This window comes from Macaca mulatta, chromosome X, assembly GCF_049350105.2.
Source record: "Macaca mulatta isolate MMU2019108-1 chromosome X, T2T-MMU8v2.0, whole genome shotgun sequence".
Lineage (NCBI taxonomy): Eukaryota > Metazoa > Chordata > Mammalia > Primates > Cercopithecidae > Macaca > Macaca mulatta.
The window spans coordinates 115,151,086-115,172,295 of NC_133426.1; the positions used below are offsets into that span (position 1 = coordinate 115,151,086).

At 43.5% G+C, this 21,210-nt stretch overlaps 2 protein-coding genes across 3 annotated transcripts in view; one reads left to right on the forward strand and one right to left on the reverse strand.

The window, feature by feature from the left end:
• Nucleotides 1-21,210, reverse strand: part of COL4A6 (collagen type IV alpha 6 chain) — a 293,152-nt gene that overhangs the window by 209,368 nt on the left and 62,574 nt on the right. The window lies entirely within an intron of this gene.
• On the forward strand, nt 1,605-9,370 carry LOC144338487 (uncharacterized). The gene is made up of 2 exons (XM_077988272.1): nt 1,605-3,028; nt 6,858-9,370. The coding sequence occupies exons 1-2, from the start codon at nt 2,080-2,082 to the stop codon at nt 7,214-7,216; spliced, it is 1,308 nt and encodes a 435-aa protein (XP_077844398.1). The 5' UTR covers nt 1,605-2,079; the 3' UTR covers nt 7,217-9,370.

A 21,210-nucleotide genomic window follows, 5' to 3' on the forward strand; every position in this document is an offset into this window, starting at 1 on the left:
GCTGGGATTACAGGTGTGAGCCACCGCAACTGGCCCACAGTAGCCTCTTAACAAGCTTAATAAAGACTGCAGAATTCAGAGTAAATTAAAGAACACTTTGCCTATAACCTTGAAAAGAACCTTTTATCTCCTTCCACAATCAGGAAAGTTTTATTGAGCACCTGCTATGGGGTAATAGATCTGAAAATCACTGAGAACTCCCCATTGTCTAACGAAAGGGAAAAAATCAACTTAAGTTCCTTATTGTGATATGCATTACATAGGACATGTATAATGTGACTGTTGGCTTAATTATTTTTTAATTTTAAATTTTTATTTGTATAAATTTAAGGGGTATAAGTGCAGTTTTGTTACATGGATATATTGCAGAGTGGTGAAGTCTGGGCGTTCAGTGTATTCATCACATGAATAATGTGCATTGTATCCATTAAATAGTTTTTCATCACCCACTCCCCTCCCACCTTTCTGAGTCTCCAATGTCTATCATTCCACACTCTAGGTTCATGTGTACACATTTTTCAGCTCTCGCTTATAGATGAGAACATGTACTTGATTTTCTGAGTTGTTTCACTCGGGATAATGGCCTCCGGTTCCATTCATGTTGCTGCAAAAGACATTATTGCATTCTTTTTTATGGTTGAATAGTATTCCATTGTATACCACTTTTTTATGGTTGAATAGCGTTCCATTATATACCACATTTTCTTCATCTAATCATCTGCTAATGGACACTTAGGTTGATTCCATATCTTGGCTGTGGTGAATAGTGCTGGAATATCCCAGCCTAATTTTGAGCCTTATTTCTAGCCACCCAGACTCCTCCTACCCCAGAACACACACATATTCCATGATGTCACCACACCTAATGACTTAACATTCCCTAAACATAAAACATAGTATGTATTTAGTGTGTATGTGCACATGCTGTTCCCTGTGTGGGAGACCCCTGTCTACCTGGGGGTTCGTACTCAACTTCCAAATTCAACTCTAATTTCTTTCTGTAACCTTTCCTACCTCTTCACTTCCCAAATTAATCTCTCAACTGCACTCCCAAGGCAATACTATTACAGCATTAACAAATGTAAATTTACTTGCTTATGGTCATATGTATTTTTACTAGACCCAAAATAAGAGGCTTTGTCTCAGCTATCCTCAAATTCCCAACAACTAGTGCTGTGTCTGAAATAGAGTAATGTTTATAAAATATTGAAAGATAGATGGAAGGAAGAAAGCAATGAAATAAGCAAGAAAGCCATTTCTCCATTTCCTAGACCTTGAGTCCCTGCAGGGTAGGCACTACATCTTACTCATTTTTTTGTACCCACAGTGGCTTAAACACAGAAGACCCATGATAAACCTCTGTGGTATTGAAAGCAGGTAATGTTATGCCCAGACCGTTTATTCCCCGAAAAAGACCACCAGAGTCCAGAGTCAAAGCTAAGCAGCAAGGATCTTTATTACAGGTTCGAACCTGGAACTCTCCCTCGCTCATGAAACGAGACGGGCAGGAGAGCTCCAGGTTCGAACCTGTAATAAAGATCCTTGCTGCTTAGCTTTGACTCTGGACTCTGGTGGTCTTCTTCGGGGAATAAACGTTCTGGGCATAACAAATGGGGGCTCGTCCGGGATTTTCCCCAAGCCCACCAGACCCCCAAGTCAATGGATCTTAATCTGTAGGTAAGCCAGCTTTGTCACTGTCTCTGTCTTTGTCTCTGTCTGTCTCCCTGAAATTTCGCGAAATCCGTAATCTGTAATCTGTATTGGTCTGTTTTATAAGTGGCATGGTCTTGGCGGACGCGCTAAAAGACAGCCACTCGGGACCGGTGGGAGACGTCCCCCAGTGCCCATCTGGGGGCCTCCATCCTTGGTTGCCCCGTCTGACTCAGGTCGGAAGTCCGACACGCGCTCGCGAAGGCTCATCGTTTCTCACTGTCTGTCCATTATTGTTAAGTGTTAAGTGTAAGTCCAAAACGAAACATAAAACCTTTTCTTCCCCTTCCAGGACCGGACCTGTCGGATACTCCCCTCTGCTTCACACTCATTTTTGTCCCTCCTTCTCTTTGTAGGAGCAGTCCAAAGATGGGCAACAACCAGAGCACGCCGCTCTCACTCCTTGTTACCAATTTTAAGGATGTGAAGGCTCGGGGGCGTAACTTAAGCGTAGAACTAAAGAAGGGAAAGCTAGTTACTTTCTGCCGTTCGGAGTGGCCCTCTTTCGGCGTAGGGTGGCCCTCCGAAGGAACTTTCTGTCTCTCTATTATTACTAAGGTAAAAACTAAGATTTTCCTGCCAGGGCAGTCAGGACATCCTGATCAAATTCCTTATATTCTAGTGTGGCAAAATCTTGTGGAAGACCCACCGCCCTGGATAACTCCATTCATCCTTGAGCCTTGCAAGGTCCTAGTAATGCGACCTACAAGACAAAGGACTCCCTCTGCTCCCTCGGCCCCTGTGCTGCCAGACAGCCAGGACCCCCTAACGTTAGAACCCACACTTCCCCCACCATATCCGCACCTTATCCCGCAGGACCCAGTCCCCCAGGGTGGTGCTTCCGTAGAGGGAAACCGAGAAGCGGAAGCAGCCGAGAGCGAAAGTAACCCGGGGGGGCCGGCCGGCCGAACACGAGGCCGCGTACAGCGGGACCAAGCTTCCCGACTCCCTGACTCCACCGTAGCCCTGCCTCTCAGAGAAATAGGATCGCTCGATGATACTGGGCTCTCCCGTCTCATGTATTGGCCTTTTTCCACTAGTGATTTATACAATTGGAAGTCCCAAAATGCTCGGTTCTCCGATAATCCCAAAGATCTAACCTCGTTGTTAGACAGTGTCATGTTTACTCACCAGCCAACCTGGGATGACTGTCAACAGCTCCTCCGAATCCTGTTCACAATGGAGGAGCGGGAAAGAATCCAAGTTGAGGCCAGAAAGCTGGTTCCAGGAGATGACGGCCAGCCAACTGCAAATCCTGACCTCATTAACGCGGCTTTTCCTTTGACCCGGCCCAGATGGGACTACAACACGGCAGAAGGTAGGGGACGACTGCTCATTTATCGCCAGACTCTAATGGTGGGTCTCTGGGCTGCAGCTCACAAGCCCACCAATTTGGCTAAAGTATATTCTGTGTTACAAGGTAAGACAGAAAGCCCCGCTGTGTATTTAGAGAGATTAATGGAAGCTTTCAGACAGTATACCCCTATGGACCCGGAAGCACCGGAAAATCAGGCTGCGGTAGTAATGTCCTTTGTAAACCAGGCAGCATCAGATATTAGAAGAAAACTCCAGAAATTAGAAGGTTTAGAGGGAAAGCAGATTCAGGACCTCCTTCAGATGGCCCAGCGAGTTTATAATAATAGGGATACTCCAGAAGAAAAACAGTTCAAGGCAACCAAAGAAATGACCAAAGTTTTAGTAGCAGCTTTCCCCCAGGCAGGGAATGGCCAAAGCAGAAAGCAGACAAAGCAAGGCTCTAGGCAAGGATTAGAAAAGGATCAGTGTGCTTATTGCAAGGAACGTGGTCACTGGATTAAAGACTGCCCAAAGAAACGGAGACCAGCTAACCCTACCTCTGTACTCGTTACCCAGGACTCTGACTAGGGAAGACGGGGTTCGGACCCCTCCCTGAACCCAGGGTAACTTTGCAAGTGGAGGGGTCCCCAGTTCGCTTCTTGGTCGATACTGGGGCGGAACGCTCAGTCCTAACCAAACCAATTGGAAAAATGTCTAAGAAAACATCCTGGGTGCACGGGGCCACAGGCATCAAAAAATACCCCTGGACAACCCAGAGGACTGTAGACTTAGGAACGGGAAAAGTCTCCCATTCCTTCCTAGTCATCCCAGAGAGCCCCTGCCCTCTGCTAGGGAGGGACTTGCTGACAAAAATGGGGGCCCAAATCCACTTTGAGCCAGAAGGGCCCAAGATAACTGATTCCCAAAACAGGCCAATATCTATCCTGACTGTCACCTTAGAAGATGAGTACAGATTCCATCAAGAGCAAAAGCCCCCCGATCAGGAAATTGACTCTTGGCTCCAGCGTTTCCCTGAAGCGTGGGCAGAAACTGGGGGCTTAGGGCTAGCTAAACATCGACCTGCCATATTTGTGGAAGTTAAGCCAGGGACGGACCCGGTTCGGGTTCGGCAATATCCTATGCCCCTGGAGGCAAGAGAAGGAATTACGCCCCATATCCGCCGACTCCTAGACCAGGGAGTCCTACGGGCTTGCCACTCATCCTGGAATACTCCACTGTTACCTGTTCGTAAACCCAACAGTACGGACTACAGGCCAGTACAGGATTTAAGAGAAGTTAATAAAAGGGTCATGGACATACATCCCACTGTGCCCAATCCATACACCCTTCTGAGTGCTTTACATCCCGAAAAACAGTGGTATACCGTTCTTGATCTAAAAGATGCTTTCTTCAGCTTTCCTCTGGCTCCCAAAAGTCAAGGACTCTTTGCATTTCAATGGACGGATCCTGAGAGGGGCATCAACGGTCAGCTAACATGGACCAGGCTGCCACAAGGGTTCAAGAACTCGCCAACCCTGTTCGATGAAGCCCTTCATGAAGATCTGGGTGAGTACCGGCGGCAACACCCTGAAATAACTCTTTTGCAATATGTTGATGATCTCTTAATAGCAGCCAGATCCCCGGAAACTTGTGTTCAAGGGACTGAGGACCTCTTGAAGACTCTGGGGGAGCTAGGCTACCGAGCCTCAGCAACAAAGGCTCAGATCTGCAAGTCGGAGGTAACTTATCTGGGGTACCTATTAAAAGGGGGGCAACACTGGCTAACCAAAGCCCAAAAGGAAACAGTCCTACGCATCCCTAGACCCCAGTCGACACGGCAAGTGAGAGAATTCCTGGGGTCGGCAGGGTTCTGTAGGTTATGGATACCCGGATTTGCTGAGTTAGCCAAGCCCCTATACCAGGCAACAAAGGAATGGCAGCCCTTCAATTGGACGGAAGAGGCTGAGCTGGCCTTCCAACAAATCAAAACTGCCTTGTTATCAGCCCCCGTGCTGGGGCTCCCTGATGTCTCCAAGCCCTTCCACTTATACGTAGATGAAAGTAAGGGTGTTGCAAAAGCCGTGTTAACACAGTACCTAGGCCCCTGGCAGAGGCCAGTTGCCTATTTGTCAAAAAAATTAGATTCAGTGGCTGCTGGCTGGCCACCCTGCCTGCGGATAATCGCGGCGACCGCCCTAATGGTCCGAGACGCTGATAAACTTATCATGGGGCAAGAGTTGCGCGTTATAACCCCGCATGCCATTGAAGGCGTCCTCCGGCAGCCGCCGGACCGATGGATGAGTAACGCCCGGCTCACCCACTATCAAGGACTGCTGTTAAACCCCCTCAGAATAACTTTTCTGCCCCCAACCTCTTTAAACCCTGCTTCACTGCTGCCAAATCCAGACTTGGATGCCCCGTTCCATGAGTGCACTGAGATACTGGCTCAGGTGCATGGGGTGCGGGAGGACCTGCAAGATCGTCCGCTCCCCGACACAGAACTCACCTGGTTCACTGATGGCAGCAGCTACGTCCACCAAGGCCAGCGGTATGCAGGAGCGGCTGTAACGTCAGAGACTGAGGTAATCTGGGCGGAACCCTTGCCTCCAGGGACATCGGCCCAAAGAGCCGAACTGATAGCCCTCACACAGGCCCTCACCCTAGGGGCAGAGAAAAAACTAACAGTATACACGGATAGCCGCTATGCTTTCGCTACTGCACACATACATGGGGCCATCTACAGAGAAAGGGGACTATTAACAGCCGAAGGCAAAGAAATAAAAAACAAGCAAGAGATCCTAGCTCTATTAACTGCTTTGTGGAAACCAAAGAAATTGGCTATCGTACATTGCCCTGGGCATCAGAAACCAACTACGCCAATTGCTCGAGGCAACTTCTTAGCCGACCAAACTGCAAGGAGCATAGCAAAAGCTCCCAGTCAGCTCCTCGCGCTCCAGCTCCCCGATCCTGGCCCGCAAATTTGCCATGTTTTCCCGACTATACCGAACAGGATCACGAATGGATGAACACGCTTCCCCTAAAACAGGTTAAAAATGGGTGGTGGACTGATATAAATGACCAAACCATCCTACCAGAAAAATTAGGACGGCAGGTGTTGGAACACATCCACTGGACAACCCACCTGGGTGCCCGGCGAATGATGGACTTAATCAGGCATGCCAAGTTTAGAATCAGGCGCATAGCTGAACTGGCCAGCAATGTCAAAACAAATTGCAAAGCCTGCCAACTAAACAACGCTTGCCCCCAAACCCAGACCACCGCAGGAATTAGGTGTAGAGGAACTAGGCCTGGTATCTATTGGGAAATAGACTTTACTGAGATAAAGCCTGGAAAATATGGGTATCAGTACTTACTTGTCTTTGTAGATACTTTTTCAGGATGGACAGAAGCGTTCCCAACTAAGAGAGAAACTGCTCAGGTTGTAGCAAAGAAAATTTTGGAAGAAATCCTCCCCAGGTATGGCTTTCCCATCCAAATAGGGTCAGACAATGGACCAGCCTTCGTTGCTAAGGTAAGTCAGGATTTGGCTTCCATTCTTGGGGCAAATTGGAAATTACATTGTGCTTATAGGCCCCAAAGCTCAGGACAGGTAGAAAGGATGAATCGGACTCTGAAGGAGCCCTTAACTAAATTGACCATGGAGACTGGCGCTAATTGGGTAGTACTTCTCCCCTACACTCTGTTCCGGGCCCGAAATACCCCTTACAGACTGGGCCTCACACCATATGAAATCATGTATGGCAGACCCCCACCCCTGGTCCCCAGTCTAAAAGATGACTTACTCAAACCTGAAACTGAAAATGTCTCTGAGCTCCTGTTCTCCTTACAAGCCTTACAGAAAATTCACCAGGAAATTTGGCCCAGACTACGAGAACTGTACGAGGCAGGACCTCCGCCGACGCCTCATCCGTTCCAGCCGGGAGACTGGGTCCTAGTCAAGCGCCACCGGCAAGAAACTCTTCAACCCAGGTGGAAAGGACCACTGCAAGTACTCCTGACTACTCCCACCGCTCTCAAAGTAGAAGGCATCGCTTCGTGGATCCACTACACACACGTCAAACCAGTGGACCCAACATCCGACCTTCTCGAGCCGTCTGGAGCACCGGTTACATGGACTGTAGACAAAGCTAAGAACAATTCCTTAAAGCTAACCCTGCGCCATCACCCACATAGCCGTAACCATGTCTAGCTTGCCTATGCTTTTATGCCTTATACATCTGACTCTCCTAACTGCTGTGCCGTCTAATCCCTATGTCTGGGGGTTCTGGCTCTATGAGAACAAAACTCACCCCGGGGAAACCCCCCAAGCGGGTAAACTGCTAGCTAGTGCAGACTGCCCCCCCTCCGGGTGCAATACTCCAATTTACCTCAATTTCACTAATTTCCAAATTGCCCAACCGGGGATACCCATGATTTGTTTTGAATATGATCAGACTGAATATAATTGTAAGAATTATTGGTGGCACCAGAATGCAGGTTGCCCATACCACTATTGTAAAATGCACTCAGCCAGGGTATGGGACGAATACCCGAGAAAGTCTAACCTCCTCAGGACTCGCTACCCGACAGGGACTCCCAACATATTCACTTGGATAATAACAGATCCAGGGCACTCCCGGTGGACATCGCCCCAACATGGGGCAGTCTACTATGATGCCAGTAGTAGCTGGCCTAGTAGCCACCTGTACTTGTGGCGGAGTCTAGTCCAGATTCGACCCTTAATCCATACACAAATCCACAGACAGGAAACCAAGCTATCACAAGACTTGCAGCCCTTCTCCTGGCTAACCCTATTACAAGAAGGGCTAGCATTCGCCAACCTCACCGGTTTAGGCGACCTGTCCTCTTGCTTTATGTGTGCAACCTTAGGAAGACCACCATTAACCGCTGTTCCCCTTTCCTCCCCACCCACAAACTATATGCCAGATTCTAATTCATCAACAGTTGCAATACCTGATGTAGCCCTGTACCGTGACCCATACCAAGAGAAATACCCCTACTGTTATTCAGCATTTAGTAGCAGCCTCTGCAACCAGACGGCTACATACCCTAATAGCCCCATACGTGCTCCCCCTGGTGTGTTCTTCTGGTGTAATATGACTCTGTTAAAAACTCTGTCCAAAAGCATCTCTGACGGACAGTTGTGCATCCCTGTTACACTAGTTCCCCGACTGACCCTGCTGACCCCGGCAGAGTTCATAGGCTGGGCAGGGACTGCCCCAACTGAAACTGCGCGACATAGACGAGCAGTTTTTCTACCACTAATTGCCTGAATATCCTTAACCACCTCTGTCGTCGCAGCGGGGTTAGCAGGAGGGGCCCTACAACACTCCATGATAGAAAACGACAAGCTGTTACAACAGTTCTCTGTTGCTATGGAAGACTCCGCCTATTCCCTAGCCTCCCTTCAGCGGCAGCTCACCTCCCTAGCACAGGTCACCCTTCAAAACCGCAGAGCCTTAGACTTACTCACGGCTGAGAAAGGAGGTACCTGTATGTTCCTCAAAGAAGAATGCTGTTTCTATATAAATGAGTCAGGGTTAGTTGAGGAAAGAGTCCAACGCCTACACGAACTAAGCTTAGAAATGAAAAAGCAACAATTCACTACAGCCGCTAACAATTGGTGGAGCTCTTCAATGTTTTCCCTTCTGGCACCCCTTTTAGGCCCCCTAATGTCTTTACTACTTCTATTCACTATAGGCCCCTGTGTGGTAAATAAAATTTTACAATTTGTCAGAGAAAGGTTTGATACCATCCAACTAATGGTCCTCCGTAGCCATCACCAGCCTCTCCTGCACCCAGAAAGTGAGGCTATATTATAAGACTCTGGAAATCCAAGATTGGACATCCAGTTACTTATGAGAAGGGGGAAATGAAAGGACACAAAGATAGATGTGTACCCGCCCCCCACCCGCTACACCCTTGTTCTGCTCTCTAATCTTTGCACATACCAGAGATTTCGTAAGTTCTGTGAGTACCTGGTTTTCTGCACGTACCAGAGATTTTGTTTTGCACATACCAGACATTTTGTAAGTTCTGAGGCAAAGTCACAAGACGTGTTTAAGTAAGATAAACTCTTGCTGCCCATAAACCTGCTCTCCCGCCTCAAAGTTTGAACCAAAATATCAGAAATGGCGGGAACCAATCATAGTTAGCCAAATCGCCTTGTTCAAACACTAGCCAATCATATATCTGATTTGTATAATAACTCTATGCCCACTTTTCTTAGACTATATAACACTGCTCGGAGCTCAGTGGGGGAGCTCTCCTGCCCGTCTCGTTTCACGAGCGAGGGAGAGTTCCAGGTTCGAACCTGTAATAAAGATCCTTGCTGCTTAGCTTTGACTCTGGACTCTGGTGGTCTTCTTCGGGGAATAAACGGTCTGGGCATAACAGTAAAAAAATTTCTTAAACACAAAACCAGTAAATATATAGCTGCCTCCCAAGTGCCTACAATCTCAAAGTTGAAAACAATAGTTCTCAGGCCTCTGAGTCCAAGCCAAGCCATCGAATCCCCTGTGACTTGCAGTGTATACGCCCAGATGGCCTGAAGTAACTGAAGAATCACAAAAGAAGTGCAAATGCCCTGCCCCGCCTTAACTGATGACATTCCACCACAAAAGAAGTGAAAATGGCCGGTCCTTGCCTTAAGCGATGACATTATCTTGTGAAATTCCTTTTCCTGGCTTATCCTGGCTCAAAAAGCTCCCCGACTGAGCACCTTGTGACCCCCACTCCTGCCCACCAGAGAACAACCCCCCTTTGACTGTAATTTTCCTTTACCTACCCAAATCCTATAAAATGGCCCCAACCTTATGTCCCTTAGCTGACTCTCTTTTCGGACTCAGCCCGCCTGCACCCAGGTGAAATAAACAGCCATGTTGCTCACACAAAGTCTGTTTGGTGGTCTCTTCATATGGACACTCATGACAATAGTTTTCAGTAACAAGACAGACACTGCTAAATGCCCTAAAAGTCCAGAGAAGGGAGAAGTGAATGTGGGCTGGAAAGCACTTCTCAAACTCTGTGTGCAAAGAAATCATCTGGGGAATTTGTTAAAATGCAGAAGCTGATTCAGTAAGTCTGGGTAAGGCCTGAAAATCTGCATTTCTAATAGTCGGGTGTGAGGATCATATTTTGAGTAGTGATGAAGGTGTAGAAAGCCTTCTTGCAGGGGGCATTTCTTAAGCTAGGTGCATTTCCAAGTTGCTTTAGTTAGATGGAAAGGGCAACCTAAGCAAAAAGAAGAGCGTAAGTAAAGTAACAGAAGCAGGAAAAAGAGTATCTCCAGGAGAGTAAGAAAACCACAGAAATGGAGCAGAGGGGTCTAATAAAGGCATAATTAGTGATAATTCTAGAGAGGTTAGGTGGGGTCAGCTTATTAGCTGCATCAAAAAGTCTGAGGAGTTTGGACTTTATATTGTACATTCTTAAGCAAGAACTTGATGTATCATTCTCATACCTTATATTGGTATAGAGATGTTCAGTTCATGAGACATATTTTTCCTATATATTTGCCATCTGATCCTCCCAACAACCCTCTGAGTTGGGCCAGGTGTTTTGTTTTCATCCCCATTTTACAGGATGAGGAAACTGAGGCACCACAGAAGTTACTTTTCCCAAGGTTATCCAAACTTGGATTAGAGGCGGTACCAAAACCAATTTTTATCACTACCACTGCAAAGTGATTTTGCATAACATCATGTTGAGATTGCCCCTTTAAACCAGAGGGTCCTGAAAAGGGGCACTTATGAAATTATCTTCACATTATTGCAATCTTCTCTTTAACTGCAGCTCATCATCTGGCTAAGGAAAATCTGCTTTCAGAATTACAATTCTCTGACCCAAAAGGCTATTAATTTCTTTCTATTTAGTCATTGAGGGGTATCTCCCTGCCCCCTTCCATTCTCACTGTGTGTTAAAGAAGAATGAAATTACTGGAGTAAAAATGTGGGGTGGCACCTGTTAATATATTTTGTTTAGGAAAATTAAATAGAACCAGTTCCAATCTCTAAATGATAGCATCAAAGTCTCCTCCCTGAGGCCTTGCTATTGTAGTTTCACTTGCCATGCACCTTTTATTTATATCTCCCAGCCTGGAGAGCTGATCACTCTGATATTGCCTATTGTGATCCTATAGGAGTCTATTGTTCCCCAAATTCCCTTCTTTACAGATTCTTTTTTTGGAGATCTGCAGGGCTATGGGACTAATAGTGTATGACATCAGTGTCATTCTTTCTTTTCAGTTGCAAACAATGTGTTTGGCCACATTGGAATTAAGTGGGTTAAAATTCCATCAAAGCAGCTCAGGAATTAGAAAACACTTTTTTCTAGAAAGGAGAAGAAGGACAGACTTAATTCGAAGCTCTACAGAACTCGGATCATGAAACAAGAGTTAGAAATCTAACAGATTCTCAACCAGTGTTTCAAACCTGATTAATTTCTATCAAATCTGATGAGAGTTCAGAGAGTATCAAATTGAGTTTGTGTTTATTTCATTACTAATTATGTAGGCAAAAAATATACTGACTGTGTGGCCTTGGGCTAGTGCCTTAACTTCTCTGAGCCTCAAATATCATTATCTAATAATGGGATGATGAATTGTGCCTATTTCATAGGATTACTGTGAGGATTAAATGATATAATGTACTCAAGGTGCTTTGTGCACTGTCTGCACAAAGCAGAGTAGGTGCTCAGTAAATGGTGGCTGGTGTTCTCTCACTCACTCTTACACTTACTCTGAAAAGAGCACGAAGGTAAGCTTGGAAATACCTGCAGAACATACCCTTGTGTCTTTAAAGACAGGAACCTGGAGAAGCTGTTATTTATCTGACAAATTGTAATTATATAGAGCCAAAGCAGATCTTTTGGGTCAGTGATCTTTCTGGACTGAGACTCACGATGAGAGGAAATGCATTTTACGTAGTTTTACAAAACAATTATTTCCAGAAAACAACTGGAAATTTTCATTCTATTCTATTTCAATCTTGTCCATTCCATTCTATTGCATTAGGAAACAAATGCTGCTCAGGATCCATACAGTTGATTTTTTCAAAATGGGTTTCAACTTTCAGATTGAAAAAAATACTAATTTACATGTTTCCAAACTCCATTTTCATCAACCAAGAAAGGAAACAGTTACCAGTACTACTATCTCGACGTATTGGTCCTACTCATCCTTCAGATATTAGCTGGAATGCTTCTCCCTGATGTCATCAGTCTAGATCCTATTCCCTTCTTATATGTTGCCATGTGACTACGTTCTTTTTCTTCAGAGCACGTAAAGAATGTGTTGTGCTATGATGTTACAATGGCTATAATGTCACCAGGCAATAGGAATTTTTCAGCTCTACTATAATCTTATAGGACTACCATTGTACATGTGGTTCACTGTTGATCACAATGTCATTATGTAGTGCATGACTGTATATGTTGAATGAATGAAAGAATAAACTCATAAATGAATGAATAAAGGTGTTCATAAATCCAAATGTAAACCTGGACAGTTCAACCTGCCATGAAATAATTTGTTGGCTTTGCTTTCCAAAGTGAAAGATATGAGGAGATTCTGTTAAAAACTGTCTCCTCAGGCCGGGCGCAGTGGCTCACGCCTGTAATCCCAGCACTTTGGGAGGCCGAGGCGGGTGGATCACCTGAGGTTGGGAGTTCGAGACCAGCCTGACCAACATGGAGAAACCCCGTCTCTACTAAAAATACAAAATTAGCTGGGCGTGGTGGCACATGCCTATAATCCCAGCTACTAGGGAGGCTGAGGCAGGAGAACTGCTTGAACCTGGGAGGCGGAGGTTGCGGTGAGCCGAGATCGTGCCATTGCACTCCAGCCTGGGCAACAAGAGTGAAACTCCACCTCAAAAAAAACAAAAACAAACAAACAAACAAAAAAACTGTCTCCTCCAATAGACTCTAAGCTCCATGACTGCTAGGATCATGTCTGGTTTTGCTCCCCATTGCACCCCAGAATTATCACAGTACCTAGCAAATAGCAAATCCTTAAAAAGTTTTTGCATTAACAAAAACAAAATAATAAACATACAGGTGGGACCTTTGGAGTATTTCCAAATTTCATGAAAGGTTTCCAGGTGAACCTAAGGATTGCAAATGATCTCACACATTGTCTTTAGCAGTACGGATATCACAGATTGTCAGAGGTGGAAGGGACCTTACACATCAATCAGAGGTTAGCAAACTATTTCTGTAAAGGACCAAACAGTAAATGTTTTTGTCTTTGCAGGCAATATGGTCTTTGTCACAAATTCTCAACTCTGCTATGGTAGGGGGAATGCAACCACAGATATTACTTAAATGAATAGAGTGGCTGTGTTCCAATAAAACTTTATTTATAAAAACAGGTGGCCGACTGGATTTGGCTGCAGTTTGCTGACTCTAACTCTAATCCAATCTTAACTCCCACAACAAAGAGGGACCATTTCCCCAGAAGGGGGAAATGACATTGTTGAAGATCACACAGCTAAGAGATGAAAGTGGGAACTTCCAACTCCCATTTTATTTCTTATGACACTACAAAGCAGTCATGTTGCAGGGTCTTCCTGCTTCAGTGTTGGTGTTAGCATTATCCTGCCTTGTTTATTGAAGCTAAGAGACAGTATCTTAAATTTGGTTTGTGTTGATGGTTTTTCATTTTTACTTTTTATTCTGTCATCCATGTAGTCTAAAAACCTTGGGGGTGATCATCTTCACAGAGAGAATATACAACTCCCTTTATTTTCTTCAAGTACCTGGAGCTCTGCCTCCTCACAAATTCAGAGATGGTATGTACTAGGTTCTCTTAGGCAAAATGTTCTGACTTCTATGGTATTAAGGACCGGATGGGGAAATAGGAGGTGAGATCCCTGTTGTATCATGTCCTACCATACACCTTATTCAACTCTTTCATCAATCATTCAGTCATAGGGATTTGCTGAGTTCCTACTGTATATGCAGCACTATGCTGGAGTTAGGAGAAAAGGAATGGTAATGATGAGATAACAGCTAATTTTTTTGAGGTCTGACTATACATCAAGGACATCATATATAGCTTCTCTAAAACCTCAACAGAGTGTTTTAAGGAAGGATTAGATAGACCAAATTGCTATGATTGCAACCTGATTTGGTCCACATCCAAACTCTGGGCTGCTGCTGTCTCTACTACTGCTGCTGTTCTTAAGGTCAGAGATTCCTGAACACCCTGCTAAGGATTAGAGGTAGAGAAATTAAAGCTCCTAGCCCAGCATCCAGCACATAGTATGTGTTGTTATTACTTACCACTCTCTGTTACATAATCACCTGCAGACACATATTGTGTCTTCAACCTCAATAAACACTCTTTGAATAAACGATGGCCTTCCACACCACTGTGCCTTTGCATGGGCCATCTATGGTTCCTGGAATGTTGCCCACCAATGTCCTGTGCTCTACCAAGACTTAGCTCAAATGTCACTTTTTCTGTGACATTTTCCTGATACCTCTGGAGAAATGGAACCAGTTTCTCCTCTATGCTTTCCTCAGAGCTTTGTTCAAACCTCTATTCTTGGATCTAGTAAAGCATCTGTTCTCTACTTTATCACATTCACTATGAACTCTATTGAGACGGGGCTGTCTTATTGATTTCCTTTTTAAAATAACATCTATTGTGTGTTTTTAATATAGAAAAGCAGCAAAAAGAAAAAAATGAATGATAATTCATCTTCCAGAAACCCCCTTTGGCCTTTAAAAAAGCAATATATGAACATGGTAGGAAAATTCAAACTGTACAAAAAAGTACAAAATGAAAATTAAAACTCTCCCACTAGCTGACTCTCAGCCCAGAATAAACCTTTGATAACCAGTTTCTTGCATATTCCACCAGCAAACATTTGCATATATATATTAGAACTTATGTATGTATTGTAGCATATTAAAACATTTAAAATTACTAAACACAACGTTATATACTTTATTTTTTGCTTGAGTGAGACCAGGAGTTTGAGATCAGCCTGGGTAACATGGAAATACTCTGTCTCTATAAAAAAAATTATTTTAAATGTTAGCCAGTGTGGTTGTGCATGCCTGTAGTTCCAGCTACTTGGAAGGCTGAGGTGGGAGGATTGCTTGGGCACAGGAGGTCGAGGCGGCGGTGACCCATGATAGTGCCACTGCACTCCAGCTTGGGTGACAGAGCAAGACCCTTTCTCAGTAAACAAACAAATGAATACATAAATAAAATGTGTGAGTGCTCTGGAGAGGTATGGGTTGGATCAATGTAGCATGACAGAGGTACAATATGAAGGAAAAAAAAAAAAGACCTGAATAGGAGCTGGGAAAGAAGACTGTGTGATTAAGTGTAAAAGATGGAAAAAAGAGAAAGAATAAAAGCAGGAAGAAAAAAGTTGAGCTGCCGCTGAGATCATGGGAAACAAGAAAAATGAAATCTCCATTTTGCTTCCCCTGCACAGACTTAAACCCCCACTCTTAAACAAGCATTATGAAAGCTAAGGAGTTGGTTAAAGCGCTTTTCAAGTGCTTTGCGAAATCAGGGAAACTTAACAGTCAGTTTTCTCATTGGGGAAGGCCGGGCCTCTCAACATCAAAGAATGGTCCCTCTTTTCAATGGGGCAGCTTCCCACAGCAGTACCTAGCTCCCTTAATCTCAGTAACTACAATAAATGCACAAGCCCCCTTTTGTGTGACACTCCTATCTAATCAAAACTAATCACCAAACAGATCTTTGCCTAACATATGTGAGTAACAGAGCTGAAATCTTTACCCTAGCAGAGGCCCCCAATAAGCTCCTGTGAATGAAGTAAAGAGTGGTTGGGCTGTTTGCCTTCCTCAGTGTTCTGTGAAAACTCTATATTCACAAGAATAAAATCAAAGGCACTTGGAAAACAAGAATGCAGTCCAACTCTCCGTATCTAGATTGATTGGGACCAGGCAGATCCAGATACTGACAAATTGAAAATAGCAGAGATGCCTCGAAACCAGTTTTCTGGGAAGGGTGTTGAGGAAGTCTAATAGTGTCAGAGGGAGGGGGTTGCTGTTGTGTAAACTGACATGGAGGACCTCAGTTTCAAGATGATAAAAGCTCAGTCTCTAAGGAGGAGCTAAAGAGTCCCCTTTGTGTAGGCGACTTTGTCTAGCAAAACAGTCCAGGCAAACGAGGGCTACAGTAATTGGAAGCTATGAATGACTACCATTTATTGAGTGCTATGGCAAGCAACAGGTGCTTTGCTCATATTAATTCATTTAGTCTTCAAATCAACCCTATTTAGTATGTAGTATTATTATTCCACTTTAATAATTAGAAAATTCTTGTTCAGAGAGGTTAAGGAACTTGCTTGAAATCACAACTAAGTGGATAAGTGGATTCATACCTTAGACAGGTCTATTCAACCCCAAAGCTTGTGTTTTTTTCTACTGCATGGTAACTCTTTTCCATATATCTATCTAATGCATTTGATACAAAACTTTCTCCTATATTCTTTTCTTCATATGGCTTTTCCTTATGTTGGTTCTGGGCCCTAATAAATGGGCCTTCAGCCAGGCACATTGGCTCACACCTGTAATCTCAGCTCTTAGGGAGGTATAGGCGGGAGGATCGCTTGAGCCCCGGAGTTCAAGACCAGCTTGGGCAACACAGCAAGACCCTATTATCCACAAAAAGGGAAAAAAGACAAATAAAGGGGCCTTCATAAGGTCCATCTCTCTTCCCTGTAATCTCTCTCTTTTCAGCCATGAGGTCTATTGAAAACTTGAGAGTTGACTGAATTTAAAATTTAAAGCTCACTTTTCTTGAGGAAGTTTTCAAATCCCAGAATTCCCTCTTTGGAAATTTTTTACATAGTGCAGACCCCTGCATTGTGGAGGGCGTGACCTAAAGTTTGAAGAAGGGAATTGACAAGCCAAAGGTCAAAGAGCTATAAAATGCTGAAGTTTGCATCACGACTAAACCCAGGTCTCCTGAATCCCAGTGCAACACTATTTTCCCTCCAGTCTCCCTGTCCCTGTAACTCCACCCCCATCCCTGATTAAGTCTCTCTCCTTCCTTGATTAAGCCTATTATATCTCCCCAGCCCCCAGTCCATCCTACACACTTCATCTTGTTCATTACTATCCAAAGCAGGCCCTCTACATCAGTCAAGCCTGTCACCTTAAGCCCACTTCAATGCTCATTTACTCTAGAGTCTCTTCACACATATGCATAATGTTTGTGGCTTACAGATTTCTATAACTAGCTTAACTTCCTCAGATCCCTTGCTCTTTTAAAATTATTTTTCTTTTATATTCCTTTGTGTCCCCCAAAAGGCCTTAAAGATGCTTAGTAAACATTGGTTAAATTAACAAATATTGTCTCCTTGCAAAAAACACAAATGGTTGCTAAAAGAATATATCCTCCCCCAAAAGAAAATAAAACAGGCTAAAAAGACTCCTTATCAGTTCTCATTAGAATTTGACAAAGTATACACTGGTTAATTAGTGTAGAGGCTTAGATAAGAGCTGGAGGATGCTAATTAACCCAAAGCCCCACAAACCAAAGGCAGAGAAGTGGGAAAATATTTTAAGCAAATTTTGTTTTCAAGAGAGTATGCTTACAGGAAAACTGAGCATGGTATATTTACAACATTTTTGCTGTAGCAAAATGAGCCAAACTAGAAGCAAAGGAACCAGGAAAACATGGCAGTTCATCTTCAAAGCAGCTCATTCACCACTTAATTCTCAAATCACCTCTTTGGTGTAAAAAAGTATTATTATCCTACTTGAACAATGGGAAAACTAAGACAGGCAGGCTAAGTGACATGTTGGGGCCTAAAGCTGTCCAAGGAATATAACCATGGAAGAAATATTTAACATATTTTTTAATGCTCATAAACCACTAACAGAATTGAACCTAAAATACAGGTTTGTCTGACATTTTAGTATTCAAAGGTAATTTAAAAGGGGCTGTCAATCAAATCCTATTTTCAATGCACAGAGAAGGTTCTCAGAAGTGAGTAAACTCTTTGGTAAAGCAAACAACCACCTGATTTGTTCATTTCGTAAATAACCTCCTGCCTTTTTAATCACAAAGTCCCTAGACAAGCAATCTGGCCAAAGAAAAAGAGTTAGAATCTACCAGTATAACTCATAGAAGTACAGCAATTTGGGGTGGTTTTTCAAAATGTTAATAACTACCTCGTCATTATACTGATTAGACTTCACACTTGCTTTCAGGGTGTGGGAGTAAGGGTTGACCATCCATGACACAGAAGGATTGTTGTTACCGGCACTTGGCAGAATTTCGTTCAGCTATTTGAAATCAGGAGAGAGCGCTCTGATTCATTTTTAAAAGGCTTGCAGTCTCTTTAATAAAATTTAGAAAAGTATTTTCAAGGTGTTAAGTAAGTAAACGGAAAAGAGAAGTGCAATGAAGTTGTCTTCTCTGAGTTGTCTGTCCCCTGGAAACCATTAACATCCATCTAAGTTAGCTCAAGGACTTAGTATCATTTTAAGTAATCAAGGGGAAGGCTCCAGGCTTTCTAATCTAATTGCCATCTCCAGGGAAGTGCCTTCTTCACTCAGCTAGGTTGAAGGGGAAGAGCATCTCTTGGGATTAAGAAGTGAATGATTTGGACTGTAGATTTTTCAATCATTTTGATGGTGCTTATCTCAGGAATTAAGGTTATTTTTCCCCAAATGTAGTATTTAATGAAAGACACTGGCCTGTGTGGGTCTGTGTAACAATCTACCTACTTCTTGCAAATTGCTGGTCTCAGGAGTTTTACTAATCTGACTTGAAGATGAAAGAAAGAGTATTATCCTAAAATATTTTTTTCTGAGTTACCTGGGTAAGACCCTTTTATAATCAGAATCAGTGAGAGTTTAGAAACATGATGCTGAGATTCTTGGAAAATGCTACCAACCTCTTGTTTTTAACACTCTTTTTGGATTCTGAATAAAGGAGGTATCCTTACCTATTCCAAAACTATCTTTTCTCCTGGAATCTTAATATGTGGGTCAGACCTCTACCTGATTTCTAACATTTGCAGTTCTCACTTCTGGAACCATTTGCCTCCCACCTGCAGCCTCAACCATACTCCAAACCCTAGAATAAATCTTAATAATAGTTAAGGGGAGGAGGAGAATTTAAAAAGCTCTAACTCGGCCCGGCGCGGTGGCTCACGCCTGTAATCCCAGCACTTTGGGAGACCGAGGCGGGCAGATCACGAGGTCAGGAGATCGAGACCATCCTGGCTAACACAGTGAAATGCCGTCTCCACTAAAAATACAAAAAATAAAAATAAAAATTAGCCGGGCGTGGTGGCGGGCACCTGTAGTCCCAGCTACTCAGGAGGCTGAGGCAGGAGAATGGCGTGAACCCAGGAGACGGAGCTTGCAGTGAGCTGAGATCTGGCCACTGCACTCCAGCCTGGGCGGCAGAGCGAGACTCCGTCTCAAAAAAAAAAAAAAAAAAAAAAAAAAAAAAAAAAAAAAGAGCTCTAACTCAACTTTCTAGTCAGAAATAGGCATACGAACAATATTCAGAAATTAAAGTAGGCAGTCCATTTGTGTAGGTGGTAGGTAAGGATGTGAAGAAATGGTATTTTTTACAAAACTGTTTTCATGTAGTGGCTTTATATTGAATTTTAAAAAGTTTTTATGCACAAGAAATTCCAGTAAATATATATGGGATCATAAATAATTTCCCTAGCACTGCCTGGACTCTACTCCCTTCATCTTCCACTCCAAATGCAAGTGAGCATCAGTAACTTTATTATAAAATAGTGTTTACCAACATTTTAGGGAGTTTTTTGTTTCTTTCTTTGTTTCGCACTGTAAGACTTTTCAGAACCTTTGATATGTTAATATGCATTGTGAATCTCAATGTGAAGAAAGAACCTATAAACACTATTTCTAATCATATATGTTCTCAGAACCCATTTTTTCCCCTAAAAAGTCTCCAGTACATGTGTTGTATATACGAAATACCCTTTGGGAAATGTTGGTTTAGAGCAAGGAAGTTAGAGGAAATTTTAATTGATAGAAGCTGGCCAGATGTTTACCAGAGTTTCATCTTTCTGAGCACATAGATTATATTCGCCAGCTTCACTTGAAGTTAGATGCAGCCACATGACTCAGTTCTGGTAGGATTCTTGTATGCCACTTGCAGGTATGATCCACAAAAACTATTCATGTAATCTTCCACATACTCTCTTTTTTCTTATCTGCCCTCAGATGTAAAGGATTCCATGGAAGATTATGATGCCTTAGGCCTGGATTGGCAAACTATGGCCCCCTGGGCCAAATCTCGATGCTACCTATTTTTGTAAATAAAATTTTATTGGAACACAGTTATACCTGTTCCTTTAAGTATTGTCTATAGCTGCTTTTGTGCTCAACAACAGAGATAAGTAGTTGTGACAGAGGCAGATGCACAAAGCCAACAGTATTTACTACTTGACCCTTTACAGAAAAGTATGCTGACTCCTGCCTTAGGCCATGGCAGAAACTTCATGGAAGGAGCTGGGGTTTCTGAATGACTGCATGGGACAGAGGCACCTATTTCCTCCATGGACCCACATTGGATCTTTATTATATTAAACTCCCAATATTTTGGATTTTTTTTTTAATTACTGCAATTGATCTAACATATTGTTAAGGGATGTGTTAGGTATTATGTTTGCCCCTGTTTGATCTCAACTCTCCACCGTTTTTCACTCTGTTTTATGTCCAGGGAGAATGTCCACACTTTTGTGAACAGTCACTTCATTAAATTCCTTTATTTTTATTTTTGAGACAGGACCTCGCTTTGTTGCTCACACTGGAGTGCAGTGGCACAATCACAGCTCACTGCAGCCGCAACCTCCTGGGATCAAGCTATCCTCCCACCTCAGTCTCCTGAGTAGCTGGGACTACATGGGACTACAGTTGCACTCTACCACTCTCGACTAATAAAAAATTTTTTTTTTTTTTTTTGGTAGAGAGGGGGCTTGCTATGTTGCCAGGGCTAGTCCCAAGCTCCTGGGCTCAAACAATCCTCCTTCCTTTGCCTGCCAAAGTGCTGGGATTACAGGCGTGAACTACCTTGCCTAAACTCTTCTAAATTAGTCTTTTTAGTGTACTGTCGGCTTCCTGCTGAAACTCTGACTGATTTAAGGGATAATCTTCACTCCGCTTTATTTATATTTAAAAATCCACAAATGTTACTAT

Bases quoted from the DNA above. Each gene is read 5' to 3' on its own strand.
- LOC144338487 (XM_077988272.1), top strand. From the start codon at position 2,080: ATGGGCAACAACCAGAGCACGCCGCTCTCACTCCTTGTTACCAATTTT. The intron at 3,029-6,857 runs GTAGGGGACGAC...TCTCCTTACAAG, and splicing joins GGACTACAACACGGCAGAAG to CCTTACAGAAAATTCACCAG.